General features: G+C 38.4%; 1 protein-coding gene across 10 annotated transcripts in view; it reads left to right on the top strand.

Moving 5' to 3' along the window:
* ZMYM2 (zinc finger MYM-type containing 2) overlaps window positions 1-24,337 on the top strand; it is an 88,072-nt gene that overhangs the window by 52,351 nt on the left and 11,384 nt on the right. For all 10 annotated transcript variants that reach the window (XR_004305974.1, XM_015852176.2, XM_015852181.2 and 7 more), the window contains 9 exons: window positions 154-270; window positions 842-992; window positions 11,884-12,056; window positions 18,121-18,286; window positions 19,178-19,212; window positions 21,143-21,272; window positions 21,433-21,548; window positions 22,360-22,531; window positions 22,950-23,057. Coding sequence is in view for 9 of the 10 variants with exons in the window: in XM_015852176.2 (XP_015707662.1) it covers window positions 154-270; window positions 842-992; window positions 11,884-12,056; window positions 18,121-18,286; window positions 19,178-19,212; window positions 21,143-21,272; window positions 21,433-21,548; window positions 22,360-22,531; window positions 22,950-23,057 (1,168 nt within the window). In the remaining variant the exon portion in view is untranslated. The remainder of the gene's footprint in view (window positions 1-153; window positions 271-841; window positions 993-11,883; window positions 12,057-18,120; window positions 18,287-19,177; window positions 19,213-21,142; window positions 21,273-21,432; window positions 21,549-22,359; window positions 22,532-22,949; window positions 23,058-24,337) is intronic.

The following is a 24,337-nucleotide window of genomic DNA, read 5'->3' as shown; positions in this document are numbered from 1 at the left end:
AGAAAAAGGAAGAAGACTAACCTGCTGTGCTTTTGCCTAGAAATGCTCCTGTGCTTATCTGTAAACTTCAAACAGTGTAGGCTTGATCAAAACATGCATTTTCAAAGTAACTTTAATTTTAGTGATGTATATGTGTATGTTTTTGTTTTTCAGGCTCTCAGTGATCAGTCTTCAACAAACGGTCAGTTTGTGTCTCCTGGTGATATTCAGTTGAAATGCAATTATTGCAAGAGTTCTTTCTGTTCAAAGCCAGAAGTGCTAGAATGGGAGGTAAGGTTTTTTCCCCTATTATTTTTAGTACAGTGAAATGTTTACAAAAGTTTAAACCTGTAAATGCATTATGTTTTTTCTATTTTATAAAGCACAGAGACTTTTAAGTTAATAAAATCTGTAGAATGGATCTGTAGAATGTAATCCAACTTTGGTTTGGATAACATGTTATCCATATTATTTGTTTGTGTAACAAATAAAAGCACATCTGTGGAATTCAAAGAAAAGTGTAATTTTTCACCTCGGCTGAAAATTTGTAACCTACTTTTGTCTTTAGTTATTGTAGTGAATAGCCGTGTAAATAGACTGTTACGCTGCTCTGTAAATGGAAGTATCAGAAGAGAATATGCTCAGAGCGACTGCCATATTTTTCTGTTTAGCATTTTCATATGAATTGATGACTGTTTGTAGCATTTGAGCAAGCATTTCTCATTGTTAGCATTAGAAGCCATGCCCTAATTGCATGCTTTCACGTTCATTTACACAGCATGTAAAAATTTGCAGTTGCACTTACCAGATCTTAAGATTTCATGTTAACCCTCTTTGTGATGCTTTGTAATTTTGTGTTTAGAATAAAGTGTATCAGTTCTGCAGCAGAGCATGTTCTGATGATTATAAGAAACTGCACTGTATAGTTACGTACTGTGAATACTGTCAAGAGGAGAAAACACTGCATGAGACTGTGAATTTCTCTGGCATCAAAAGACCATTTTGTAGTGAAGGTATGTATGTATTTAAGTTGGGGTTTTTTTGGCTTGTATGTTTTCCTGAGGTCATTATAGTCTTATTGCAGTTGACTTACTGTACCAGTATTGAACATTAAAGTGTAAGTTACCAGCTCATTATGTTGTACCTGAGGCTGAACCAGAAATTTTCATTGTTATTACTGTATATATGCCTATTTATTCATCTGAGCTGCTTTTGTGGTCGCCTATTTAGTTTTTCAAGACCTACAGCCTGTTTTGAAATGTATACAGCAGAACCTATACCAATTCTACCAACACTGAGTAATAGCAAGACTTCTGTTTGGTTAATATCTTACAAATTTAATAGGACAGTGGAAATTCTGTCTGTATTAACATTGGAATTATTCTTTAAATAACCTTCCTATGTTGCCTGTTGGTGTAGGTTGAGTAGTATCACTGTAATTTTCTTGACTGATTATATGGATTTTCAAGAGGAAAGCAAACTATACAAAGAAAAAACAAGACAAATCGCACAGATTTTTTTTATTTTTATTTTTTTAAGTTGCATCAAAATATTGTCTTAATAGAAACAGAAAATAGCTTTAATCTTTCCACTTTTGGTGTTCTTTGATAACTGGTATTTAATCCTGATCTTAGAACTTTAACTACATCTTGAGAGGATGTACAATTTGTTTTCAAGTAAATGGAACAGTAATGCTTTCACTATTTTTAAATAAGCTTCCAATTTACTTGTACAAGAATCCTGTTAGCCTGGGGACGAGTGGAGTGTGTGGCTGGAGGCATCTTCCTATATTTGTTATAGCTCTGGACTTTGGGATCTTCTGTTTCCATTGAATGGAGTGTGATGGTGGCATAGATGTCTTCACCTTCACTACATTCTTATGTTCTGGATTGCAAAGTGGTAGCTGGAGAGGAAAAAGGACGAAAGACCCAATTTTACAGTATATTGCAACACTCAACACCTGGCTAGAAACTGTTTCTGTGAATAGCAGTTCCACAGAATATATTAAAATATGAAGGCAACTTCATATTTGAGCCTGTAGATTACAGAATACACCAGTGTAACCAGTGTCACCACATTGTGACCTTCCAATACTTAAAGAGCTCATCATAAACAGGAGGGAAAACAACTTTTTACACAAGTAGGTAGTGATAGGACAAGGGGAAATGACTTTAAACAAAAACCAGATTTAAATTAGATGATGGGGAGGTTTTTCATTGAGACTAGTGAGGCCATGAAACAGGCTGCCCAGAGGAGTTGTGGCCCATGCAAGTTTTGTTGTTGCAGACTGTTCAAGAAACTCCAGCAACAAAGGTGTTGTCAGTGAGCATATGGTTATTGTTCACCGGAAGATGCTGTGTTACGATTATGAGAAGAAACACCAAAGTCACAAAAGATACTGCATTTTTTGAAGGAATCGAACTCTTAATGGGAAAACTCTAGCCAATTTCAAATCTGTATTTGCAGGAGGCCTCTAAGTAAAATCAGAAGAAGCTAAACAGGTGATGTTGAAATCTAAGAGTGCTTATTCATCTTCAAGCAGACTCATGGGAAAACCACAAATACCACTTGACTGCTTATGTCTACCTAGTAGAGTACTGAAAGTGCCATCATTCTCTGCTCGTATTTTTTCAGACCTGAGTTTGGTTTGTTTTTTTTTTACATATGCATACATTTCTTTATTTCCACACACTTAAAAATGGGTAAAGCCTGGCACCTACATTCAACCCACAGTTTCCCCTGGAAAACTGTTCTTAAGGGCACGGGTATGGAACAGATCTGGCATCTCATTAATGACACCCTTTGGAGAGTGCAGAGGCTCTCCATCCCCCAGCAGAAGTCAGGCAGGGAAGGCAGGTGATCATCGAGGCTGTGCAAGGATCTGCAGCTTAAACTGAGAGAAAAGAGGGAAATGTACAGGAAGTGGAAGCAGGGTTGTGTAGCCTGGGAGGAATGCAGGGCTGTTGTCCGTGTGTGTAGAGATATGATTAGGAAAGCCAAGGTGTGGATGGAGCTGAACTTGGCGAGGGATGTGAAAGATAACAAGGGGTTCTGCAAGTGCACAGGCAGGAGGAGACAGGCCAAGTTCCCCCTCCAGTGAGAGGTAATGGGGAGGTGCCTTCCTCAGACATAGAAAGCTGATATTACTCAGTGAGTGCTTTGCCTCAGGCTTCCCAGGTCTGCCAGAACCCTGTGCCTCTAGGTGAGGGTGTGGGGAGCGGATTCTGTTGCTCTGTAACAGCAGAACAAGTCTGAGACCTCCTCAGGAAATTGAATGTGTGTAAGTCTATGGGTCCAAATGATACTCATCCTGGGGTTCTGAGAGAGATGGCTGACGTGGTTGCTGAGCTGCTCTCCATCATATCTGAAAAATCATGACTGGTGAAATCCCCAGTGACTGGAAAAAGGGAAACATTACTCCCATTTTCAAGAAAGGGTGAAAAGAAGACGCAGGGAACTACCTTGGTGACTGGGAAGATCATGGAGCAGATCCTCCTAGAACCTATACTAAGGCACATATGAGACAAAGAGGTGATTCAAGACAGCCAGAAGGGGCAAATCTTGCCTGACTGATCTGGTGGCCTTCTATGATAGAGTGATGGCTTCGGTGGGTGGGGGAAGGGCAGTAGATGTCATCTACCAGGACTTCTGCAAAGCCTTTTACATGGTCCTTCACCACATCATTCTCNATTTTCAAGAAAGGGTGAAAAGAAGACGCAGGGAACTACCTTGGTGACTGGGAAGATCATGGAGCAGATCCTCCTAGAACCTATACTAAGGCACAGAGGTGTTTTGAGACAGTCAGCATGGCTTCACCAAGGGCAGATCTTGCCTGACCAATCTGTTGGCCTTCTATGATGGAGTGACGTCTTCGGTGGACGGGGGAAGGGTGATTGATGTCATCTGCCTGGACTTCTGCAAAGCCTTTTACATGGTCCTTCACCACATCATTCTCTCTAACATGGAGAGGTGTGGATTTGAAGGATGGACTGTTTGGTGGCTTAAGAATTGGTTGGCTGATTGTGATCATAGAATTATAGAATAACAAGGTTGGAAAGGACCTACATGATCATCTAGTCCAACTGTCCTCCCTTTACCATACCTACAGAAAACCCCTAAACCATATCTCCTAGCTCCCTATCCAGACGCTTCTTGAACACTGCCAGTGATGCCGACTCTACCACCTCCCTGGGCAGGCTATTCCAGTGCCTGACCACTCTCTGAGAAAAAAAGTTCCTTCGTATGTCCAGTATAAACCTCTTCTGATACAACTTGTGGCCGTTTCCTCGGGTGATCAAAGGCTTTGTGTCAGGGTGGAGGCTGGTCACAAGCAGTGTCCCTCAGGGGTCAGTCTTGGGACAAGTGCCCTTCAACATCTTCATCAGTGACACAAACAATGGCATTGAGTGCACCCTCAGCAAGTCTGCAGATGATACCAAGCTGAGCAGTGTGATCAATACACTGGAGGGAAGGGAAGCCATCCAGAGGGACCTGGACAGGCTGGAGAAGTGTGCCCATGTGAACCTAAGGAGGTTCAGCAAGGCCAAGTATAAGCTGTTGCACTTGGGTCAGAGCAGCCCCAGGTGTTTATACAAACTGGGGGAAGAACTCCTTGAGAGCAGCCCTGCAGAAAAGGACTTGGGGATTCTGGTGGATGAGAAGCTGGACATGAACCAGCAGTGTGTGCTTGCATTCTGGAAGGCCAACTGTGTTCTGGGCTGCATTAGAAGAGGAGTGGCCAACAGGGAGAGGGAGGTGATTCTCCCCCTCTACTCAGCTCTTGTGTGGCCCCATCTGCAGTGCTGCATCCAGGGCTGGGGCCCCCAATGCAAGAAAGATGCAGAGCTCTTGGAGCAGGTCCAGAGGAGGGCCACTGAGATGATCAGAGGGCTGGAGCACCTCTCCTATGAAGAAAGGTTGAGGGAACTGGGCTTGTTTAGCTTGGAGGAGAGAAGGCTCTGGGGAGACCTCATTGTGGCTTTCCAGTACTTGAAGGGAGTGTAAAAACAGGAGGGGGAACAGCTGTTTACATGGATGGACAGTGATAGGACAAGGGGGAATGTTTTTAAACTGAGACAGGAGAGGTTTAGGTTAGAGATTAGGAGGAATTTTTCCACACAGAGCATGGTGACACATGGGAACAGGTTGCCCAAGGAGGTTGTGGATGCCCCATCCCTGGAGGCATTCAAGGCCAGGCTGGTTGTGGCTCTGGGCAGCCTGGTCCGGTGGTTGGTGACCCTGCACATAGCAGGGGGATTGAAACTAGATGGTCATTGTGGTCCTTTTAAACCAGTTGATGGGCCCACGTGATAGGCAACTGCAGACAGGATCCTTTCTACAGGTTTTAAAGAAGTCAGTCTTTGGCAGTTCAGAGAAGGAGATGTATTACAATGAGCATCTCCATTACTTTCTTCTTCATAGGCTTATTTGGCATGTAATTCATGTTTTCCATAGAACTAAGTGCTATGATTTAAATAACATAGACGTTTCAATAATTTATAGTATTAATTTCAGTAACACTGTTTCACATGCAATAGTCTGCTTCTTGGAAAAGGGTCTGTAAGCTGTGGAGTAACTCAGTTTTTTGATTCTTGAAAATTCTTTTCAAATGGGTAATATAGATTAAGTTCAATTAGAAAATCAACAGCAGTATAATAATGTTGATAGTATCCTACTATGGTTCTGGGAATTATGTGCATCAAAGTACAAGATTCTGCAAGATTTAATAGTTCACCTAAGTAGAATGTAACCCTTCACTGCAGTGCTGACAAGTGGAAAAAAAATGGAGGAAAATGTGAGTTCTAATCTTAGTTTGTCTAGGAAAGATGCTTTCAGCTTGGCATCTTTTCAGACATTTCTGCAGAGTAGTTCATTAAATATGTTATTAAATGCTTACTTGATTTTTAGATTTATGTGCAAATGCTACAGATACTGAGAAGAGCCTAAACATGATGTTTTAAACAACCTAGAAATGCCTACACATGGAAGTTTCACACCTAGTTAAGACTTAATTACCTGAAATTAGACATTAAGAAATTACAGCCAAAATTGTTTACATTTTCAGCTAAGCACAGACATACTGATGTATGAAATCATGTATAGAAAATCTTGAAGGTGGTAACAAAGAACTTATTTTTATGTCCATTTTTTCTCAATCACAATTTTTTATTTCCATGCTATTTTGCAAAGGGACCTCATAAAGTCTTATCAAAGGTTGGTAAGTAGTATACAATGTATTGACAGGATAAAGTGATATTTTTTAGTATGTGTAAGATTTTATATCACAGTTAACTACTTTGCATAATAAAAATTTTCTTTGACAAGCTTTCAGGTTTGTGCTTCACAGAGCTGTTATCTCCTGCTCTGCAGCTCTTACGGTGGCCTACCATATTAAATATGGTATCTTTTCAGCTTTGACAGCTCTGTTAGAGCTTGCTTTTGCTTTTGACTGCATCCTTTGGCAATGTACAACAAATCTCTCTAGGAACTAACCCAAATTATCAGCTTCCTTGTGGCTTTCTTTTGAGGATTTATTTACTGATGTATTGGAATACCATGTCAAAACTGAACAAATGAAGAGCAGAATATCTTAAATACTGTTGAATTTATGATTCTCAAAAATCCATTAACACAATTGCAAGAGGTATGTTGCTAATGAGGGAAAACCGATTCTTTTCTGCAAAGCAGGATGGTTAGTACCAAATGGAAGCCATCTTGAGAGGGATTTTGAGGTGCCGGAGTTTCCCTGAGAGTACAGTATGCTTTGACAGTTACAAACAAAATTTGTTATGGAATATCCCTGACATCAAATTGAGCTAATGGCAGCTTTTGTTAATGAGCTGAGACTGGCACAGTGCAGTTGTTCAGGCCACATTTTCTTATTTAGTAGTCTGGTATTAATTTTTGAGCTGCAGATAACTATTACAAATTCTGCTACTGTAAGATACTCTTTTACTGATTAAAGGGGGAAAGGGAAAGTTAAGGTAGAAAAGAATATATTGAAACCAGAGAAGTCCCTTATGAAATATTTAATAGGCTGTCTCACTCCCGAAGCAGCAAGTGAAGGCTGTTGGCTATGCTGAAGGAGAGCAGATCCATGTTCTCAGACAAATACATGCAGAAAAGCTGAAGAGTCAGTTTTTGTGGGATGCTGTGAGTGGAAGAATCTGGTTGTGTGGATGTGGTTTCCAATTAGAGCTTGGGTGTGTATGTGTCTTCTGGATTTACTTTACAAATTGTACATATTACTGTGGATTTTGATACTTCTGACAGCATTCCTACAGCTGAAAATTTTGAGTGCTAGAGGTGCACTAAGGAGGAGGTTATTACGTTTATCTTCTGTCTGTAGAAGAACATTGATACTGTTTGAATTTTGAGTACAGGTTATTCTGAATCTGAAATTTTTAGTGCACGTAAGGCTAATTTCTGACATGGTAAAAATATAAAAGTGGGATGTGAAACCTTATCTGTTTCACAAGTCTTCATTAGATTTGCTTTCTTCAGTATTAATTTCACTGTTACATCTTTCAAGAAGTTTCAGACAGTTCTTTATACAAAGATAACACTGACTATTACGAATATGGGATGATGGCAACTGAAGGTGCTGAAATTATAAGCACAAAAGGAGGAAAGCCGATAAATATGCTTCTTATTAATAAATAAGAGAGAGAATAATAAATTTAGAAAGCTTTAAGAACAAGCAGAAACTGAGTAACTGAATTGGGGGTAGGAAGGAGAAGAAAGAAGAGAACTTAAGATCTGAAATATTGACTAGGGTAAGTTTAGAATATGTAGAAAATTGAGCTGTATTTGCATGGTAAAGTAATAAAAAGTTCTTCAGCAGAAGATGTGGAAGAAAGCAGAATTCATGACCTCCCTGTTAAACAGAGAGAATGGAGTCTATTTTAATGATAATCCCAGCAAGACCCAACACTGGATGCTTTGCATCTCTTTTCATAAGGATAGTGATTGTTATAGTGAAGTCAGAAACTGAGGGTGATAGAAACAAATGGGTTGGAAGAGATGGCTATTGAACTCAAATCAGTAATGAGGAAGGCAACGTAATGACATAGATGGAACACAGCTTCAGAGTTTATCAAGGCCTGTTATTCATGTCTAGATGAAGTGGTTATGGATTACAGCTAAGTTACAGGATGAGATAATGGCGAATCTGCTATGTTGCTTGAAGAAAGAGAGAGGTAATCTAAGTACAGCCTTTGTGTGGAAAACAAACAAACAAAACCCTATTTACTTTTAGGATGGAACATTTACATCGTATAAAATATGTTATTCTTTGAGATAACAAGGGGCTGGTGGTGACTCTAGAAGTAATTCTATTTCACAGCTTCTTAATGTGCGAGTGTACTGAACTTGCAGTAATTCAAGTAGCTGCCACTAGCAGAATAGGACCAGGTCCCTGGTAGCTTGCTTGTGTTAGTCTGCAGGCAGTCAAGTGAAGCATGTTTTCTGCCACGAGTAACTGTGCAGGACTGGACCTGAAAGATCTGAGAAATCTATTGATGTTTAGCTTGTCTGACGTGAAGGCTTGGAAGAACTTCTCTTTAATCGTTACAGTCATCTGTGTTGCACATGCTCAGATGCCTAATCTCTCCTTCCAGTTGGATGTGGGAAGCTGAAATCTAGAGTTTAAATAAAGGATAGATTTGGGTCTGGATTTTGTTTGGGAGGCATGATTTTAGTAACCTAGTGGAGGATGTGTTATGTTGATTTAGCAGGCACTAGCAACCTCTTTCAAGTCTGGCTCAAATTTTGAGTTGGAGTGACATCATAAAATGCTGTTTAAGTGATTTCTCATAGAGTATTGGTCTCAGGGTAGGTCCTGCGTTAAATCCTTGTTGAAGAATATGATCAATTACCTGTACAGCTGTAACCAAATGACCTGCACTTAATTTTTCTTTAAAATGACTAGAAGCTAGTCTCATAGAATCACTTACAGCTTCAGGGGGCTTCTACCTTGTCATGTTTGAACATACCTGATGTTATAGCAGAAATCCTGAAGGGTTTAGAATTTAAGTGTACCTTTACATTTAAAGTGACGGGGCTGGCAGCTGCTGGTATTAAGTAATGCTTGTTCATGAAGCCTGACTTCCAGTGACAGGAATTTTGGCCACACCTGTATGATTCTGGTGTTGATACTGGATGTACCAGTGAACTGGTGGCTGTTGTTTACTCATCCACAATGTTCTCTCAGTCAAGGTCTGCTTCTTGGTCACATCTTCAAAGGTAGCACGGGCACTACTGCCCTTTTAATTTGGGATTTTGTTGTTCACTGTGAAGATCAGCTGCCTGAATGAACTCTGTCTGTTTTATCAAAGGAGAACACTTTTTTCTATGATTCAAGGAAAATACTAACAATCCAATCAAAACCATAACCTTAAGATAAAAAATTGCATTCTAGTTATGCACAAAATACCAAGGGCCTAATTAAAATATGTCCTATAAGAGCTTTCTTATTTCTGTTAAAAGGCATCTTATTTTCACTTCATTGGAATCTGTGAGAGCTTGAAGCAGTCAAAAGTTCCCTTATAAGTGGATTACATTACGTATTACATATTACAACAACAAAAAAAGTATTCCTGAAGAATTTTGCTTATGATGATGCAGAAAGACAAGCCTGTGCTTCTGTGGTAGAAATCTGCAGAGATGTATGTGTCTATCAACATCTGAGGTTTCATAAAGATGGATTTTCTGTCCTTTGTAGAGGCATCCTTCATCAAAAAGTCCTGCAGTCAGTGATTTAAAAATAAATAAAAGTTTTTCAGGGTTGAATTGAGGACTTTTGTCTGTCCCTACTTAGTTTTCACTATTCATTATTTTTCATCAGTCAAAGAGATACTTGACTGTAGAATCAAACATTTCTTTCCCAGTTTTCTTTTTTCCTTTAGCGTAACCACAGTGTTGTCTTCAATTTTACTCTCCATAATTTAGCAGCCAAGAAACATGTAAATTTTACCAAATCATTTTGTAGGCTATAGAGCCAGCTAGTGTACCTGATTGATGGTAGAGTACTTCTGCTAGCTTTGGTCTTAAAAAGCAGATGCTGCAATGAATGGCTCTTCGAAGGCATATCTGAAGAGAAGTTTTGGTGCTGAGCTGTCTCTGTGACTAAAAAAAAAAAGGTAGAAAGACTTTGATGCCACGTACAATAATGAGAAATATGACCATCAGAAATCTTAGCAAGAAATATTCTGTGCTTTAACCAGTACGTTGAAGTTATTGCTTGCACATGCCGGTAGCCTTCAGGATTATTATTTTCTTCATAGCAGTGTATTATTTACTATTATTATTAACTTTCAAATTACACAGTAAGGACAACTGCTTGCTTTGGCTCTTACCTTCTGCACTGTGTACTGTGTGTTAATATTGTTTATTCTGTTGTTATGGGATCTGAGTTATAACTTTAAAAAAATCAACTGAAAACGCAGTTATTATGTACAGTGTATTCTGTAACTTTATTGCTTTGACACTGTTAGTAAATTTAATTTTTAGCAGAATTTGTAGCATTGCAAGTTAAAATTCCTCAGTAACATTTTGCTTTGAAAAATGCTGTCTGCTGCATTTTCCACTTGCATTCGTGCTTTTAGTGATCTTTAAATTGGTATCTGATTTCACTGAAATTCAGAACACCTAGTAGACAACAGCACAAGGCAGATAATTGGAATTACCAAATAGTATTTTAAATGATATTTCAGTATTCTGTATACTAGAGGAAATACGTACTACTTATTGAATTTCTGTATTTAGCAGAAGTACAGATGTCTGCATGTGCTAGACAGCGTACCCCAGCAGAGCAAGTACTTGCAAGACTTGAGTTCTGGTCTTGGTGGTACTGATATATTTGGGAGATCATTAAAACAGCCACAAGTACCTTAGATTACTAATGTGTAGATGTTACCTTGTCCCTCCACTGTTTAATACAGACAGTTGCTTTATCTTCTCATGCTGTTCTCCTATGCAAAAGTAGCACAATTCCAGAGGTGCATGGAAAATTTTGCATTAGCACAGTTATAGAGATTTAAACGTCAACTTGAACAGACACTAGATTTGAGGTAGTTTAAATACATTATGTTCTCAAATAGGCTGTGTAATAGCTGCGGTATTCATCTTTGAATGCATTTAGTACAGAATGTGGTTTCCAATTTGCTTGAGGGAGGATCAGCTCTCAGAATGATGACCTTGGACTTAAAACTTGATAGCAAATGTAAATAAGAAAAACCAACCCGCCTAATGTGAGCACAAAAAGATGCATTGAATACAGATCTTACACAAACTGAATTTGTAAACTTAGAGCATTAACAGTCTCAGAACTTGTAATTGTTTACTTTGTAGTTGCATTTTCATTTATTTATTTTTTTTCTTTAGGAAACTCTTCAGTTCTTAGATCATCTTATGTTCTTAAAAATGAATGAGTTGTTAAAGTGGTTTGTTGTGCTAACATGAATGAGAGTATTAATAGAAAAAAGATACTTGAAGATAGGTATTGTTTTAGAGCATAGTGTCGCCTAGCTTACAATTACTGCTTGTCATTGTCTGGATATCTAGCATTCTGAGAATATGTGACTGAAAATTTCATTCCGAGAAGGTGTTTCTGCAGGAGTCTGTCTGAATAACAAATTGTGTAATTTTTCTGACTGTTTATTCAGGGGTTTGATAAGCATAGATTCAAGCATAGTGTTTTGTGAGAGTTGCAGATATCACACGAAACCACAGAGTTGTGCAGGAAAGATCTTCAGGTAAAAATATCTTGAAATACAGTGTCTTATGCAACCTGAATTTTTCTTCCTAAGCCCCAATTGTTAGCCGTTGTTTTCAGTATTTAACTCTTAACTGTGATATCTCTCTGTAAAAATTACTTTGTTCCTAATGTTTAAAATCTGTTTCCAGGCTGCAAGCTGCTATATAAACAAGACTTTGCAAGACGGTTAGGACTGAGATGTGTTACTTGTAATTACTGCTCACAGCTGTGCAAAAAGGGAGCAACTAAGGAACTTGATGGTGTAGTGAGAGATTTCTGCAGTGAAGAGTGCTGTAAAAAATTTCAGGACTGGTACTACAAGGCAAGTAACTCAGAATTTTTGAAAAGAGCTCCAAAGTTAAAAATAAATAAATAAATAAAAATCAAATATTCACATGTGAGGATATCTCAAGGACTGTGCAGCAAGTATGGCTTACTTCAGCAAAGCATTTGCTGTGCAAAAAGCAGGTGTATTAATTTCGTCAATTGAGTTTTGTTAGAACTTAGAGCAGAGTTTCTACCAGCTGATTTATTGATTCATTTGGCAAGGAAGTCTTGTACAGAAAAAAACCTACTACATATTTTACAATCACAGTTTTCCCCCCTCAACTGATATCATATTTTTCTTGTCAAAGTTGCTTAATTGTGTATTTAGAATGTTGAGAACACCGTTAAAAGCTGCTGGATGACACCTTGAGCTGAGTGATGATAAACTAGGTTGGCAGTTCTTCATCCTCCTGTTTTTGTTTGTTTTGCCTTTTCTCTGATCCCACAGCATGAACTGCAGGGCTTTCGATTTTTCATTATTTCACAGTGGAAAGGATGGCAAGGGGAAATACAAGACCAAATGGATTTCTAATAAAAGTTTGAGTCAAATGTGATGGCATCTATTTCTAAATCTCTGGAAGTTTAATTACCGTGTGCAACACAATCAGCAAGGAGTTCACATTAAGCAGTGTTCTGCTTTCATTTTTTTGAAGGAAAGAAGGGTGAGATTGGACCGGGTTTAACCTGTGATTAGAAATGTAGATAAAATATTTGATCTCTGGTGTGTACATCCTGGAAAGTTACACTGATAATATCAAGCCAAGAGCAACACTTGTGGATGCAATAGCAAAAAGAAACAATACCAAATTTATCACTTTACCAAGACCTCTGGCAGAGCCTGAAAGGCAATCAAAAGCTTGAAATGTTAGAGGGCTAGATTCTAGTCCAGTAAGATGATCTACCTACCATAACAGGACTGAGTCTGAAGACATATTTGATACTTTGGAATGGCAGGTTCCAGAAATGTTACCACCCAACATTGTGAAATCTTCGTTTTGAGTTATGTAAATAGAGTCCTTTTAGAAATTCCTGAAAGAAAACTACTGAAGACCAGAATCTTCTGTCTCATGTACAAAAACAGGGTGAAAAGCTTGGCTGCGGAGTTCTTAGGTGTACTAAAATGTCATTCCATTCAATAATACTTAATCAGTATGCCTTAGAACTTGAGGTGTGGGATAAAATTTATCCCTCTGTAAAGAGTGCCTGTTCTAATAGAGAATCTAATAAAGCTGTGGTATGCTTTAAAGGTCCCTTAAGGGGATTCAATAAATAATAGTCTGGGGGTTGATTGTACCCAACTAGTTTCATATGCGGTAAACTTATATGGGAGTTTGTACTTTGCTTCAGATTTTCAAAAACATTTTAACTTCAAATTATCCTTCACATCTGTGGGATAAAGCAGTAACTTAATTGGCCCATTAAAGTCTGCTTAAGAAATGCTGTTGGTACTTTGGTACAGGAACATCAGACATGCCCTAGAAAGGTAATTTAAGCACACTGTTAACTAGTGACTTTTGGTACTCTGGAGGGTACTGAAGTGATACGTGATTTCATGCTTGCTATTGGAACTGGTCTCACATGGCATTCAATTGTAGGTTAATTTTTATTTTTTTTTTCCAAGTACTTCTTAGTCTTTACCTAATTCAGTTCTGATTATAAGAGTTCGGAATTTATTACGTAAAAAAAGACCTGTAATAGGATTTGGTACTTGTATTTTGCTAGAATTGTCCTTTTTTCCCTTACATTCTCGCAGGTAACTTTTACCTCTTTTACAGCAGTTGCTCCAGACATGTTGGGTTTTTAGTGCACGGTTAGTGAACATTCTCGCATAGCCATAAATAGATAATGGTTAAAATACAAGAAGACAGATGAGACATGGATCCCTCCCTCAATTTGTACTTCATTTGCTGTTCTGTCTGTTAGCTTCTTAAAGGGATAGATATCTGTGTATGAGCTTTGTCTCACTTATGCAATGTCTAGTGTTATTTTGGAGTTGCAATAAATGTGTACATGAACAGAAATAAGTAGTAATAACCTAGTAATGTTTTAGTGTGTTTAATGTGTTCATTAAACAAGTGTTTGTCTCCATCTTCTTTGTCTACTTTTTTCTGGACACATTTTTTTCACATAATTATCTGGAAAACTTCTTAACTTTTAAAAATGTTTAATTATTTATGTAAGAACTTCCCTGAGCACCAAAGTTCTCATCACAGAAGGCTGGAAAAAGTTATCAGTGGTGGAAGCACATCAGACTTATCTAGAATTATTCCTCAGACTTAACGTGAGTGATTGATATGTTGAAGAAGAGTTCAGCCATCACCATCTGGTGAATGACAGCTGAAATTATCAATTGGTGCCAAACTCTGAGGAAGTTTCTGTAGTCTGGAGTCCAAAGCACTTCTACAAATAGAATAAAAACTTCTGGTGTCTTGAGGCTAACTCCCGTTGTTAATAGAGCTTCTCTTGTAAACTCAGATTGCATGCTGTGGTTAGGGTGATATTTTCTGTCATTTTTGAGATGTCAGTATAAATGTTTTAGTAGCCTGTTTGATGATTATTTTGATCATCTGCTGTTTCTCGTATGAGAGAACTGAAAGTACCTTTAAACCATATTCTGTATGGAGAGAACTGCAGAAGTCTGTTTCTTAAAATTTATGTTGTGAAGTATTGCTGAAAGTACCACAGCTGAAGTGCAAATATAGGTCATTCAGGTCAGCAGTGGAATAGTGATTGGACTGAACGTATTGGGTAATAATGGCATATTTAGTAGAGGTCAGATGTCTATAGCTGAGACTAAATGTGAAAGTGGGGAGCCGCAGTCTGAGGCACAAGCAAAATTATTGTAGCTAGTGAGCTGCAGATACCATAATTGGCAACCATTGTAAGATTTGAAACAGTGCAGCCGGTATTAATCTGAATGGTAAAGGCAACAAGATGACCTTGTGGAATTTCTGCTGTCCAAATTTAGCCATTGTACAGTTAGGCATCTCAGTTTCAATGAGGTACACTTAGATCGGTTGATCTCCTTTCTATTAGAGTCAGTCACTCTCTGGAAACACCTCTTGCTTCTTGCTTAACGTAGACTGAACCAAAGTAGCTCAAAATAGACAGCTAAGATAATATGAAATGAGTGTCAGTCCTTATCCCTGGAGAACATGGGAACAGGTCAGGGAAAGACTAAAGATCTCACTTACATTAAACATGTAAAGAGTTAGATTTTGAACCAACTCTGAGGCAAACACTGTTGATTTATACACTTTTAGATTGGTGCTGGTAATTTGAACTTGTTGAAGTCAGACCTGGGGAAAGAGTTGGACCAAAAACCAGTCACAAGTGGAGCAGGAGTTGGGTGTGGATGGAGCACAGAAAGAAGGACTTGAAAGTAGGCATTTTGGGGGTTGTTTCAGTTCATGCATAAGTTGTCAGTGTTCTAAGTGGAAAGAAATTGAAAGGTTAAGGAAGGAAGAAAGCAGAACATCCTGAAGTCAGTTTTCCTTTCAGTAATTTCGTGGTTGAGGAAGTTGACAGAGTAAGCAAGTAGTGTAGGAAACTTCAGTGCACAGAGAAGTTCATGGTACTGACTACAGAAATCACAATGTAAATATTTAGAATTAGCATTCATAAATACAGAGATGAAAACTGAAGTTTCTGCACAGAGGAAATGCTAAGGAATGGTGTTTAACTGTATTGAATCTAAAAACCTTAGTTGCAGCCCAGGAGAGACAATAATTGGCTTATTCAAATCTTGAATGAAAGAGCAAAAAAAGGAGAGGGAGAAAACAATTAGTAGCTACAACCTACAAGTAGTTCCTGCGTTTTACATTACTTAGCACCTTTTTTTTTTATAGGACAGAAGACACAGAAGTGGTGCTCTGATAGTGAAGCTTTGTACAGCAGTTCAGGATAAGTGGACTTTTCCATATGTGGGTCAGCAGTCATTCTTAATGATCACTGTTAGCTGGGCTTGAGATGTTAAAAAATGAAACAAAAGCAAAAAAAAAAACTGAGCAAATTATACAAGTTTATTTTTTCCCACCGGTATTTCAGCTTCTTGGTGGCTTTGGAAAGATGCATTTGCACTTAAGGTGCAAATTCACCATTTCCTTAATTGATAAACCTAGGCTATTTTCCAGCATCACTTTACATTCTCACTTCCATGTGTGCAGTTGACTTGCTCTTTTGTCCTTCTGAGAACATCTTATGCTGCAGAATGAATTGTGGCTCAGCATCAGCAGAAAGTCAAAGTGACAAATGTAATGAAGCAAGGGAGGAAGAGGGCGTCACAGGTCTTTGACCTTGTACCATGCAGGTGCATGAGCACAACTGCTGGTGCCAGCTCCACAGAAAGGGAGAAGTGCCATCTCCCCTTCCAGTGGCACCTTTAATTGCTTTATTTGCTTTAATTGCTGCCAGACAGGTTAAAACATACATATTTCCTTCAAACAAACATGTTAATAAGTATATTAAATATGTATGTGTATATATATATAATATACTTGAAGCTTCTTATAAAATGAGATACTTGTTTCTAACAGTATCATAAATATTTGGGAATGGCAATTGAAACCTTTATTTCCTGCATTGCCAGAGAATGGAGCTGAACTGGTCAAGTACAGAAAAGGAACTCAAATTTAGTTACTTTTTAAATGTGAAGCTATTGACCTGTTGATACTTGGAGTCATGAGAACTACAGTTGGACCACTTTTTCAGCCATCCAAGCCTTGTGCCTAACTCCAGTGTTGTCTGTTGTTTTACATACTAATGTTTTGTGTTGCATTCTATCAAAATTTCCCTCTTCCTCTCCTGGCTATACTGTTAGATGGAATTATTTTGGATTCCTAAGCATCCATAAAGCATTTATTTTTTTTCCATTTAGTTTTAAAGACCACTTTGGGATGGAGATTGAAAGCAAATATGTAGGGGAGGAATAATGCAGACAACCCTTTCTAGCTGAAAATCTGAAGATGGGGCTAGTGCTGTTCAGACAGATGATATCATGGCTGATTAAACTCAGTGGAACCAATTAAGCAGAAAAATGTCTTTGTTAGCGATGCCTCATGAAGTTGTAGCCTGGTGCAGCATACATTTCTTCAGTGTTTAGTTAAGAATGTAGAAGAACACAGTTTCAAGTTTTTTGCTACTGTGAATCTTCCTTGGATTGGAGCTCATTTTGTTGTGAATAAACAATCAGAGAAACTTGGAAGAACTAATTAACCAGAATCTGAACTTGTTGTCAAAGTATGAAAATAATGAGAACAGAAAAGTTCTTTACACCAATGGGCCCTGACCTAATCCCTAGAGAAGTGATTTTGATTTCATAAATTCACTAGAGTTGGAAAAGACCTACAAGATCAACCAGTCCAGCCATCCACCCACCACCAATAGCTCTCACTAGACCATGTCCCACAACTCAACATTTAAACATTCCTTAACACCTCAAGTATCAGTGACTCCCACCACCTCCCTGGGCAGCCCATTCCAGTGCTTGACCACTCTTTGGAATGGCATCATTTCTTAGCATCCAGCCTGAGTCTCCCCTGGTGCAACTTGAAGCCATTCCCTCTAGTCCTTCCCAGTCCTCTATTCCTATCCTGTTTAAATCATAAACAGAACAAAAAAGAAAACAAACAACCATGAAACTTTAGTGGGGTAGGAGTAAGACAGCAACGTGTGTCATGGGTTCAAGCAAGTTATGAAGGAATCTCTCTTTCTGCTCCTGTTTTGCAGAGTGTTTTGGTGGAATTAATGAAAGCAATTGCACACAGTTTTCATTTTTCTTCTGAATGTGTAGGAATGAGCAGCCTTTAAGGACTTAATGTTTAAGTGGAACCAACATACTCGCTGTAGGCATTAAGCCCCAGCAAACAGTTGAAAGTGAAATGACAAGTCTGAGGGTTGTGTAAATGTCTTATGGCCTACACAAGTGAGAATTAACTGTGTAGCAGTAGGAATGCTTTAATACTTCTAGGAATGTAACCTTTTAAAAAGTAAATGTAATTTCTTCTCAAGACTTTTTACGAATGTCTAAATCGTTTTGTTTGTTTGTTTTTTGCATTAAGGCTGCACGGTGTGACTGTTGTAAGTCACAAGGAACTCTCAGAGAGAAAGTGCAGTGGCGTGGAGAAATGAAACACTTTTGTGATCAGCACTGTTTGCTCCGTTTCTACTGTCAACAAAATGAACCAAATCTGGCAACCCAAAAAGGACCGGAGAACTTACAATACGGTACGTGCTGCCTCGTGGCTGCTAAATGGCAAGCGTATTACTTGATTTAAACCAAAGATTCAAAACTGCTTCAGCTATTTGTTTGATTTAACAAACTTGCTTACATTAGAGACCACCCTTTTATATGTGAACACCAGAGTCATGACTTTCTGATCTGCTCTGTACCTCTTACCTTAACCTTTACTTTGTTGCTCTTTTGAGAGCTGAGATGCTATCGGAAATTGAACTCTGTTACAATTACTTTTTATAAAAACCAAACCTCTTTAGGTTAAGCATCATTCTAGTCATGGGAATGCTAAGTGTTTTCTACTCTCATTGTACTTTGTTATTAGTTGCTCTGTGGGAATGTTTTACTTCAAAGCATGTTTTGGTCACAGATAGCAGATATACTCACCTGGAATTAAAAGGAAAGAAGTAAAAGGAATTAAAAAGAAATAAATGCATCATATACAAAACAAAGTGAAAGTATCCAGGCATGAGCTGTGTGTTGCTTTTTTGTTCTGTTGGCAATAGGTGCTTTTAGATTTCTGGTGGGAGCAGGATGTGTGTTTATATGGGATCTAAACTGCATATCAGCATGCAAATAAATCAACATCTCCTTTAATTATATTAACACAGCTTATTTGTGTGGCTGCTTTCATATATGAATGTTTTAGTATTTACCTTCTGAATCAAGTTTTGCTTACAGCTGACTGTAGCACTGATTTGACTTTTGGCTTTGTGTAAGCATGGAGTTGTGGAGTAGTGAGAAGCGTCATGCTCAGTCCTCACCTGCCATACAGTGCTGAGCAGCACTGTTCAATTAATGTTACTCCAATTATATATGTTGATATTTGCTCTGATACTGAAAGAGGGAGAAGAACTCTAAAAAATGTTTTCTTGCATTTTTAGATCAGGGCTGTCAAACTCCCCGAACAAAAGTAACAGTAAGTACATCTATATTATATATGCATATATAACCTTATCAGATGCATTTAGAATGGAGCTGCTGGTGGCTTCAATTGATGCTTTTAAAATGTGTGTATTAAAATGATACTGGCATAACTGTGGGCTTTGTTAGTCTTTATTAAGTCAGTAGCTGAAATTAATGTTTTAAATGTTCATGTGCTCTTTTCAACATCTTTTGGAAAAAGGAATCAGCAGCCACATATTTTATATCTGTGCTGCATGAACACACTGCTTAGAAGTTAGTTCACAAAGTGCGTGTATCTCTTTTCTTTAGTCAGATGAGATGTGCTTATTGAGCGTAGAAAGGGAAGAGAATTTCCTTGGCTATTTGGAATATGAAGATTGTACCGTAGCTTTGAAAGGATGAAAACAAAGTTTCAGTTCTTAAACTGTAGTTCCAGAGTGCAGAACAGTTAGGTGCAGGTGCACGGGGTTGGATTGGTGGCAAGGTGGGGAAGCATGAGCTCCTGGCAGGAAGGCTGTCTGTGACAGTGAGCGGAGCAGCAGCCTTCATTTGGAGTCCATCAGTTTTTTTCAGCTTGTCATAAATACAGAACCCTAGAATGGTTTGGGTTGGAAGGGACGTTTAGGATCATTTAATTCCACCCCCCTGCTATATACAGCAACACCTTCCCTCTAGACCAGGTTGCTCACGGCCCATCATCCAGCCTGGCCTTGAATGCTTGCAGGGAGGGGGCATCCACAACCTCACTGGGCAATCTGTTCCAGTGTCTCACCACCCTCACAGTAAAGAATTTCTTCCTAATCTCATTATTAGTAATAATTTTGAACATTGAGCTTAGTGTATTTTGTTTAAAACTTGGCTTTGTTTTCTCACACAGAAGATCTCAATAGCTGCTACTTCTCAGTGGAAAAAATTGTCTCACCTGAAAACAGGCTTCTGTAAGCTAAATCTTAGACTTAAGTGAAAGTATTTTGGTAGCATTTTATAACATGTTAATGGAAAACACCAAATAAGATTGTTTGGGTAACTGAAGACGTATTTCGTAGCATGTTCAACCATCATGTTAAAAACACTTAGTATTTTAGATTAATACCTTCCAATGATGTTAATATCTTTAAAAAAAAAAAAAAAAAAAAAAGATGGACCACCAGATAAAAACTATTTGTGATTCAGTAATTTGTTCACATTTTACAAGGTGTGCTGCCTGCCATTCTTGTGACTTCACTTTCTTTCTATATGAGCGCACATGAGGCTAATCTTAGGATGTATGATCAAATGAAAGTGGCAGTCTTGGTACTAGTGGTCAAACAGCATTTTTGGAGCAAAATATTTTTACCTGTTGACTGTAAGAACACTGAGCTTTGTGTGGTATTTCCAAATGTGTTGATGCTGTTGTAGAGGCAGCAGGGGGAGCTCACTGTTCATCCTCTGGATAGTAAAAAGTGTAGCAATAAAGTTTTATTTAGAATACCTTTTTTTTTTTGGTAGGTGATTTTGGATTGTGGCCTACCTAAGTAGGATTGTGGCCTACCTAAGAAGATCAGAACTTGAGCCAAAAGTTTGTTTTGCTGTTCATAGGGGATTATTTTTACAGCTGAAGTTATTATTGAATTATAAAATAGTTTACGTTGTACTTTCACGTAGACAAGGAATTAAAAAATAAAAAAGTGGCAGAAGTTGTGAATTGGAATGCTAGGAATTGAAATGCTGGCCTAGGCCAAGCTAAAAACAGCCATGTGACACTCCTGGTAGTAGCAGCTCGTGCAGCTTGTGCAGAATAGCTTGCAATTAAAGAAAGAAACATAGTGCTGCTGAGTGCTGTGAGCTTCCTCGTTAGTATCATATGCATGGAGAGTACTGACTGATAGATTAAATTAAAAAGACTTTGTGTTGAAATCAATGTAGTGCAACATCAGTGTGTTCTCTGATTTGCTTGTCTGCAGGGGTCAGCACCACCGCCTTCCCCAACCCCCAACAGAGAGATGAAGAACAAGGCCGTTCTGTGCAAGCCTTTGACAATGACAAAAGCCACGTATTGTAAACCTCACATGCAGACAAAATCTTGTCAAACAGGTAACTCCCATTAACCACTAATTTCGTCATTGCAGGCTTCTTTTTAACTGTTATTTTATTGGAAGATATTGCAAATAAGTGATTTGTTTTCCCCTAATATGCAGGTGTAAAATATATCAAGTTTCTGCAGTGTTTACCTTTTTCCTTTTTCTTTTAATAGAAGATGATTGGAAGAAAGAGTACGTCCCAGTGCCTATTCCTGTACCCATCTACGTCCCGGTGCCTATGAACATGTATAGCCAAACTGTTCCTGTTCCTACGTCAATTCCTGTTCCCGTAAGTGAGACTTCATCCTTATATTTATGCTGGTATCCATTCACATGCATGCAAGGGACAGCTTTGTATTGCTGACTGTTCTTCTCCTGCTCCACCTAAACGACTGCAAGGGCACCACTGTATTGTTTATTGAGTTAGAATCAGAAATCTGACAGTGGCATATAATTTCCTGATTGCTCTTTAGGACCTATCTGCCTTCTTTGAGTGTAAAAATCTCATGCTGCTGAACTTTGTTAGGGAAGATTCTGGGTGATGCTTTTGTTTTCTGAATAATCATTAAACAAGAAGGTTTGTTCTTGTTCATAGTGGGAAAACTGTGCTAGAGGGGGATGACAGAGCAGGATAAAGGAAGAAAAACAAGAAAGGAATCTCAGGCTGAGAAAATAACTCTTAAGTTGATTTTTTTATCATTTACATACCAAATTTTATCCAAACAGTAGAAAGAAACCCTAAATTCCTAGAGCTCCATATTTCATAAACAAGTCACTAGAACAGGATGTTGATTTGTCCGGTTTGTTATTCTGATGTTACAGTCACATAGAGGTGGAGAGACCCAAAATCCATTCTGCTTTTACCATGTGCACTTTATTTTGTTGTATTTCTTGTATGTCTTTTACTGCTCTCCCTCTGGTCAGGATCATTTAATCTGTCTGCAGTTCTTTGAGCTCACACTGAAGCGATATGTTTTTAGTTTGTTTCAACCCTCTTCTAGAACAGGAGCATAGAGTTGGTGTTCCTATGTTGATTGCAGTTGACTCTTTGTTGCAGCTGTTATTTCTTTTCTAATTATATCTCCTCTGTGTCTACATAGGTGCCGGTTCCCATTTTCTTGCCCACTACTCTGGACAGCACTGAGAAAATCTTTGCAGCAATAGAAGACCTGAGGGGGAAAGTACCCTCAAATCCTCTGGAGACAGAACTGCTGACGTTGTCAGGGATGGTGCCTGAACATGAGGGAAAAGCAGAAGTTTCTGATGCAGCCTGTGAGTTAATTACCGTGTCTTTGGTTCTTTAGAACGCTGGGATGTGTGTGAACAGGAAGAAATAGTCTCTGATGTTAGGGAAGATTCTTTCTGTACAGCAATGCTATTACTAAGCTCTTACATTGGGTTGAAATCCTAATTGTTTAAATAGTTTTAAAACATTTTTGCACAGTTAAAATACAGAAAACTTTCTGAAGTCTGCTGTGTGACTTTGATGTGCTGTACCCATAGTTTTCTTTTAAAAACAGCGACGTACTCCCTGCTTGTCACACATTTTCTCCTCAGTGTAACTCAAAACAAGCCATAACCAGTTTTAGTACCACTAAAATTATAATGCTCTATATGCCTGCTTATTTTTGCTAATCCATATTAATTAAAGTACAATAATTTTTCCTTTTTAATTTAATTTTATTTACAGGTGTGATAGCTGAGTCCAATCTACTAAATTCAGAAACAGAGGCACAGACAAGCTTGCCAGATGTTCTATATGAACCAGACCTCGATATTGAAATAGACTTTCCAAGAGGTATTTTTTCTGTCATTTTAATAAACATTGTGAAATATTATGGAATAGACATTATATGATATATTTGAAAGAGGTAATATTTGAAATATCATGAAAATCCCTGCTTTGAGACCCTTGTTAACTGCAGTTTCTGCTGCTCTTTACATAATGCAGGCAAATAGTCTTTGTTGCCTTTCACCGTATCCTAATCAATCTGAGATCCAAAAAAACTCTCAGGGGTGGTTAGAACCTCCCTTGACATAGCTTCTCTTGGGTGGATAACTCATACCTTCCCTGGCTAACTTCTGTATCTGATGTTGAAAGTCTCCTTGTGCTGTAGATAACCACGCTACTTGCTCAGACCAAGTTGCTCAGTTTGCTGCGTGTCTAATTTGAATGCTGTCTCTTGGGATTATGAAAAAGGATTGACATTGCTCTAGGGAAGTTTACTAGCAAGATATACTACATGTATTCTTTAATCTTCCTTATAAGCAAGGCTTGGTACGTGAGAAGGGGGGGAAATGAAGGAAGAAATTGAAGTGGAATAGTAAACAATATTAGTTTATAATAGGTTGTGACCTTCCAGTACTTAAAAGGAGCTTATGAGCAGGGAGGAAATGAACTTTTTTTAGATAGGTACAGGACAAGAGGGAATGATTTTAAACAAAAGGAGGGCAGGTTTACGTTAGATATCAGGAGGAAGATTTTTGCTGAGAGAGTGGTGAGATGCTGAGAATTTGTGGATGCCTCATCCCTGGGGGTATTCAAGGCCAGGCTGGATGGGGCCCTGGCCTGATGGTAGTGACTGACGACCCTTCCTGTGGCAGGGAGTTGGAACTAAATGATGGCTGAGGCCTCTTCCAACCCAAGCTGTTCTGTGATTATATGATAGTTGTGCTGAAGTGCTTCTCATATTTGATAGCAAAAGAAAGGCTAGTATTTAGTCTGGGGTAAAGTTCTTAAATCATTGCATTTGTGTTCTATTTTAACTGGATCAGTTTTCCTCCTTATGATTAAACTTGGTAATAGTTTGAATGATGTCTTGAGTAGCAAGGTGGTGAAATAATCTTCAGAAGAGTGTTGTTTTTAGTGAAGTCATTGATAGTTACATGAGAGATAAAGCATCTTCAGTAAAGTAAATAAATTTAGAACTTGCAGAATTAAATCTCTTCACTCTGCTTGGTTGTCTGACGTAATAGTCCTTTGTCCTAAACCTGAAATATTCAGTGGCAGGATATCAAAATAGTATTTATCTGTTTATCTAGGTAAATATAACATCTGTCATGGGCTAGGCCTCTGCC

The sequence above is a fragment of the Coturnix japonica genome, chromosome 1 (genome assembly GCF_001577835.2).
Source record: "Coturnix japonica isolate 7356 chromosome 1, Coturnix japonica 2.1, whole genome shotgun sequence".
NCBI classification, from domain to species: domain Eukaryota; kingdom Metazoa; phylum Chordata; class Aves; order Galliformes; family Phasianidae; genus Coturnix; species Coturnix japonica.
The sequence above is the reverse complement of the archived record's forward strand: the minus strand, read 5'-3'. Positions and strand labels throughout refer to the sequence as shown.